General features: G+C 50.2%; 1 protein-coding gene across 1 annotated transcript in view; it reads right to left on the reverse strand.

The window, feature by feature from the left end:
- The window catches only part of SLC2A2 (solute carrier family 2 (facilitated glucose transporter), member 2), an 8,581-nt gene extending 7,886 nt beyond the window's left edge, over positions 1-695 (reverse strand). Inside the window, exons 1-2 of the mRNA XM_010194293.1 lie at positions 663-695; positions 2-95 (exon numbers count right to left, since the gene is read on the reverse strand). Of these exons, the coding sequence (XP_010192595.1) occupies positions 2-95; positions 663-695 (127 nt within the window). The remainder of the gene's footprint in view (position 1; positions 96-662) is intronic.
- Positions 696-6,073: the final 5,378 nt, after the last annotated feature.

A 6,073-nucleotide genomic window follows, 5' to 3' on the forward strand; every position in this document is an offset into this window, starting at 1 on the left:
TTCTGGGGGGCGTTAATGACACCCAGGCTGTAGCCGTACTGGAAGAAGCCCAACACCGCGGTGAAGACAGAGAGGACCAGCGTACCCGTGAGGTGCTGGGGGAAGAAGCAGACAACAGCCTCACCCCACTATCCTAACTCTGCCCAAACTTGGGGGGTTGCACCCCATCTCTGTCCCAGGGCACCCCGCTGCCCAGCTGGCCGGGACAGCAGCACCCAGGGGTGCCACTGCAGCAGCACAGGTGCTTTGACGAGGTCCAGAAGAGAAGGGAAAGCTCCGGGGGGGGGCCGGATCAGGCCCCCCAGGTGTTGCTCCACAAAAAGTGACCTGTGCTGGGGCTCTCCCCACTGTGCTACTCAAAGCTAGGAAAAAGTGCTAGGAAAAATGACCAACATGGTGTTTTTCAGCAGTGCTGTTGCAAGCATTATTTCCTTCCATCATTGTTAAAATTATCTGATGAACTGATGGAGCTCTTAAAAATAAAAAGTAATTCCTTGACCCCTCTGCCCCTGCACTCAGGACGCAGACATCAAAAAACAAATAATTAGAGGAAGGAATTAAATTTTTTGTTGGTTTTGGTCTTGGCAAGCAACAAATACCATTGCTCCGTGCTGGGCTCCCACAGAAATTCTAATGCAAAATTGCCACCGAGCCATAGTTACCTTCTCTGCTTGCATTTTGCTTTTCTTGTCCATCCTGCAGCTCCTCCGTGTCCTCCCGGGAGCAGTTGCTGTCCTGGGCTGCAGAGCGAGGGACAGAGGGACAGCAGGGCTGGGACAGAGGCAGCAAAGCTGGCTGGTGCTCCCTGAGATGGGACTATATCAGCTCTGGAGTTAATGAGAAACCCAAGCCCTCCATGCGTTATTTGGCTCAGAGCAGCCACTGCCAATCCCTGAGTCTGGGGGAACAGATGAAACGACGGGAGACCTGCAGAGACATAGAGCGGACCTGGGAAATTCAAATGATCCAGCTCAAAGGCTCCTTTGGGGCTGTCCCTCAGACAAACAGCCCCTGATGGGACACACCAGGGACTTGGGACCATGCTACAGCCCACTGCAGGATGTTCAACATCTTTTGTGGTTTCTGTGCTGGGTTTATGCGCTATGTTACTAACCTCACTGAATTAGCAAGAAGAAACCTTTCCAGCATATGTTGCAAAGACGCTAGAAAAGGAATAAGAGTGTTTTTTATTTAGCTAGCACTTGGCACCCACTTTAAAATATTTTTATGTGTGTCTATAACATACACAGACATATATAAACACAGATGTACGCAGGTCTCTTTATACATATGAACGTACCCTCACGCACACAGCCCCCTCAACACATAGCTGCAATGCCAGTACGCACCTGTATGTACACATCCTGCACATTGAGAGGAGATGGCTGTGTGTGTGTGGAGGCAGACCATAGCAAAATTACCCAGAGTATTACAAGAATGTATGTTTTCGTTAAAGAACCCACAACGGAGTGAACGCGGAGCCTTTCAGCACCACCAGCTGATTGCTGCGCTGTCAGATATTACTGACGCTAGCAAATATTGCTGATGCTATCAAATACTGCTGGTGCCGCCGAATATCGCAGCCCTTTGGCTTGGCTGATGAACTTTGCACATCTGCAAAAGCTGGTCTGAGCTGGTCCTTGACTTCGTTAGCGAGAGGAGCTGCAGGACCAGGGCGGGTGGCGGCATCCCTTGCCAAAGTCTGAATCAGCTGAGAAGGTGATTAATGCTGATTAATGCCGTTACCTGCCAGAGCAACCCCTGCTGGGTCTGGCAGCAAGGTTGCGAGGAGTCATTGGATGATGCTCGCAGCCAGCCAGGGCACAAAATGTACTTTCTCCAGAGGAAGAGGAAAAAATAAGATGAGCGTAAGACCACTAATCTTTGCACTGGTCTCCTCCATTGAAGTAAAACTTTAACTGAAGGAGAAAAGTTCATGGCATTAATGCAGGCATTGATTTCAGGCACAGCGCCTGCATTCCCCTCGGGCTGGCGTGGCTGCGAGGGGAGGGCCCTGAGGCTGAGCTTTTTGAAGTTTTTCCCCCAATATTTGCCCTTCCAGCTGAGATCTTTGCCCACAGCATTTGTTTGCTCACTGTGTGTGGATACCCAGGCATTTACAAACGCCGTGTCTTTGCACTGCAGTTAAATGCCTTCGTGTGGGGGCTCGGCAGGATTGGGCCATTAACAGGCTGCTCATGTCTGAATTGGAAAACAAACGAGAGCCCTGACCTGACATCCCAAACCAAAACCCTTGGGCACTGTGAACCTCCTGTCCAGGACCGACCTCCCTCTGCACCACCCCCTCCATGATCCCCATCCCATTTTGGGTGCACGGTGGAGGGAGAATGGTGCCTTTCCCCTCCACTTCCATGGAAACTTTGGATGCCAAGGGCTGCAAAGCTCCATGGCCACCAGCCTCCCTTGGCCAGGTCTGCTGACAGAAGGTGTGAAGTTATCCCAGCCCTTCCCAGCCCCTGTTGCCCTCCCTGCAAGGCTGCGTGCTGTGACCTGGTACCCAGAGCTGCCTCCCCTCTTGGGTACAGCCCCAGCTGATGCTGGCCGGGCTGCAATATGGATATGCTCCTCCGGAGCCATGCCCAAGGCAGTTTGTGCACATATTTAGCTCTCAGGAGAGCCTCACTAGGCAGCAGTTAAGTGATTTGACTAAGGGCATGGAAATCAATAAGGTAAAGGGAAGATGGCAGCTGGTACACGGGCATCTTCCCTGGGGCGCCAGCCCTGCCTTCCTCATCCTTGCTGCTGAGACCCTGGCTTTGCCAGCTTGGACCTTGTTTGTGCTTTCTCTTGTCCCTGTTCAGATGATGTGGGAATATCTCTGAGGGTGACAGGAGCACGTACACTTCATGGGCTGCATCCCACTTCCAGCAGCCCGGACGCAGCTCCTGTGCCGGTGGATGCTGCCCAAGCCTCAGCTGCACAGCCATGCAAGCTGCTGATGGGGCTTTTCACCAGGATCCTACTAATGCTGGGAAAAAAGCAGTGCACAACACTGCAGGAGGCCTCAGAATAAAGAAGGCAAACAGAGCAGCACAGCCCTATGGATTCATCTGAGTTAACCAGGGAACGTGGTGTGGTGCTGAGGTGATCCATGCAGATGGCAGATGTGGGTCTCCACACGCGTGGCTGAGCACTGCCGTGGGTCTGGGTGACCCCAGCCCAAGGACATCGCTGCCATTCCCAGATAAAACACCAATTTCACTGTTTTCAGGACAGCAGCACATGCTGCCCGCCCCTTAGCACTTTTGCCAGTGCTGTAGGGTTTTGTGGCCTTTCTCCAGGGGTCCCAGCAAGAAGCTGCTCCAAGTGGCTCTTACATCTTCACATTGCCTGTGTGTGCAAATACATGCATGCCAGGAATCCCAAATCTCAGGACTGCACCCAGTAGTACGAATCCTGACGTTTCACAATGGGCATCAATTATATTATTTGCAAACAACAGCACTTGCATTATTGATGAATGAAATGTAAGAACTATGGGTAATATTACTGCTATGCAGTATTGCCGTGCTCATTGCCTACTGTAATTGTTGTTGCTGCTAAATTTAATGCTATGTGGTAAAAGGAATGGGTTAAAGTTTATGGTTGGGCTTTGCTTTTGAAGGACTGAACATGCTGTCACCTCAGTGAAAGGAATTTAAGGACTCCGTAAGGACCGAGGTGTTCTCTGTAGCGGGGGTAATTTCCACTCCCCTTTTACTGCCTTTGGGTCATCTAGAGGCAGCTTTGATGTTAAAAAAACCAAAACAAAACGAGAAAAAAACAGAAAAAACAGAAAACATAAACTGAAACAAAAACAAGAAGGAAAAAAAAGGAAGGTCCAGACAATAAGGTTGTGGCTCTCCAGGTAAGAGCAGGCTGATGCAGCACATCAGAGGCTGGCACAAAAGGCACACGACACATGTTCATTTTTCTCTCTATATGCACAGCAGCTGGGGCCACCCATGGGACAGGGGCTTCAGTCTGACAAAACACATTTGAGAGGGAGAATTCAGTGCATTTACAGCACAGTTGTAAAGATATCAGTGTGTTGGCCTTGTACCCTTCCGGCAAAAACCAGTGGCAATAAACCAGGGGAGTTTAATGGGGCCCTCCCACCCCACCCCCCCACCCAAGCTCTGGGTGGTGCAGCATCTCCCAAAAGAGAAAAACTGGGAAGCAAACCCAGCAAACCTGTTCTGCAGAGCGTGGGGTATCCCAGGCACAGGCATGGTGTGGAGGCCCACCCCACACCTTCAGGAAGGCAGAGTTACAGCCAGCCCATGTGGTGCTCGGGTTGGCCCCAATTCCGTAGCCCCACTGCACAAAGCCTTGTAGGAGCAGCGTGGACCAGTGCGGGCTCAGGTCAGGACAAAGAATTGCAGCTCAACAACTTCAACTGCTGCCAGCAACCAGCCCAGCTCCGGGGCCACCTCAAGCATCCCCTTCTGTCCCAAAATATATAATAAAATCAACTCCCAAACCATCTCACTATGAGAAAAATGCCTTTTGATCATCATTCTGAAACAGATTTGAAAACACATTCAATTCCCATGAGGCTGCTATGGCCTTACCTCCCAGCATCCTTTACCTCAGGAGTGGTACCCAGAGCATCCTTTACCTCAGGAGTGGTACCCAGAGCATCCCTTACCTCGGGAGTGGTACCCAGAGCATCCCTTACCTCGGGAGTGGTACCCAGAGCATCCTTTACCTCGGGAGTGGTACCCAGCATCTCCCCGCTGTCCGCAGCGTGTGAGGGTGACCCTGTAGCCTCGCACCAGCTCTGGGGCTTTGCTTTCCTCTACCACTGAGGGTAAAATTTGTCCCTGGAGTATACACAATATTTCACAGCAGCTCCATAAATAATTGAATCTGCAGCGGGCTCAAGTGACTCCTGCATGCACAGGTGTTGGTTATTCCTCTTTTTCCTCCTGCAGCACTGCTCAACTGAACAAATAAAGTTTCCTTTCCCAGGTAAAAACTCCCAGAAATGGTTTTAAAAGGAGCCCCAGGTTTATCTCCTTAAGCACTAAAATTAAGTAATTTCTGATAGCATTGATCAGCCACAAGTGTATTTTACTTACAAGAAAAGATAAGCAAATCAAAGCTAGGAATATTTGGAGGGGAAAGCACGTCTGTATAATAATAATGGGTTGATTTTGTGGAAAAGTAGAGGTTTTTCAGGTGGTGATGGTCCATTGAGACATCCCTCAGCCACTGCTCGCCGCTGGGCAGCATCGCAGAGGACGTGCTCCATCCCCCTGCACTCATCCTGCCCAAAACACCACTTTCCTGAGACCCTCCAGGCAAAGGCATCGCGACTCAGAGCCCCAAAAAGCCACTCTACCTCTGCTACCTGCTAACAGTTCACACCCCAGGTTTTATCTACAGAAACATAAAAGGCATGGCTTGATGTTGTAGTTAGGTGTTTTATTGGCACCAGGAATGCGCTGTTTGGTATGTCCACGTACACACTCTGTAGATGAGACTGAGTCAATATTGGCTTCTTCTCCTTTTTGTTTCAAATGACTCCATGGTTTTTAAAAAATACATTCACAAACTACCTCATGTTCAAACACGATTCCCTTCTATTTCATCACTGTACCCAAAAAACCCACAATAAAAAAAATATCCAAAGCTGTGTATTTGTCACTTCAAGGGGGACAGAAAAAAAAAAGAAGCTATCAGTTTTCAACATAAAAAGCTCTGGGCTTTATTTCATTTACATTTTAACCATGGTGAACACAGAAAGAGCTGGTGGCAATCAGTGCCCATGATGGGACTTGTATGGGGTTTTAATTCTAGTATTGGGGTCTTATATCCACCCCTACATTTTGGAGGGCACTCAGCCAGGTGTGGGCAGGGTGCCTGGGGCCCGGTGGGTGCAAAGGCGCCCAAAAAGCACCTCTTGCCCATACACCCCGGATGCTGCATCCCACTGCTGGCAATCCCTGCCAGTACTGAACCGTGCCGCCCTGCCCCTGCCCCTGCCCGTGGGATGTGACCCGTCCCGTCCCCACCACCCCAAATCGCCTCTTACCCTCGATAAAGATTCAAGTTTGACCAAGTCCTG

This window comes from Mesitornis unicolor, unplaced genomic scaffold (genome assembly GCF_000695765.1).
Source record: "Mesitornis unicolor isolate BGI_N332 unplaced genomic scaffold, ASM69576v1 scaffold7471, whole genome shotgun sequence".
In the NCBI taxonomy this organism is placed as follows: domain Eukaryota; kingdom Metazoa; phylum Chordata; class Aves; order Mesitornithiformes; family Mesitornithidae; genus Mesitornis; species Mesitornis unicolor.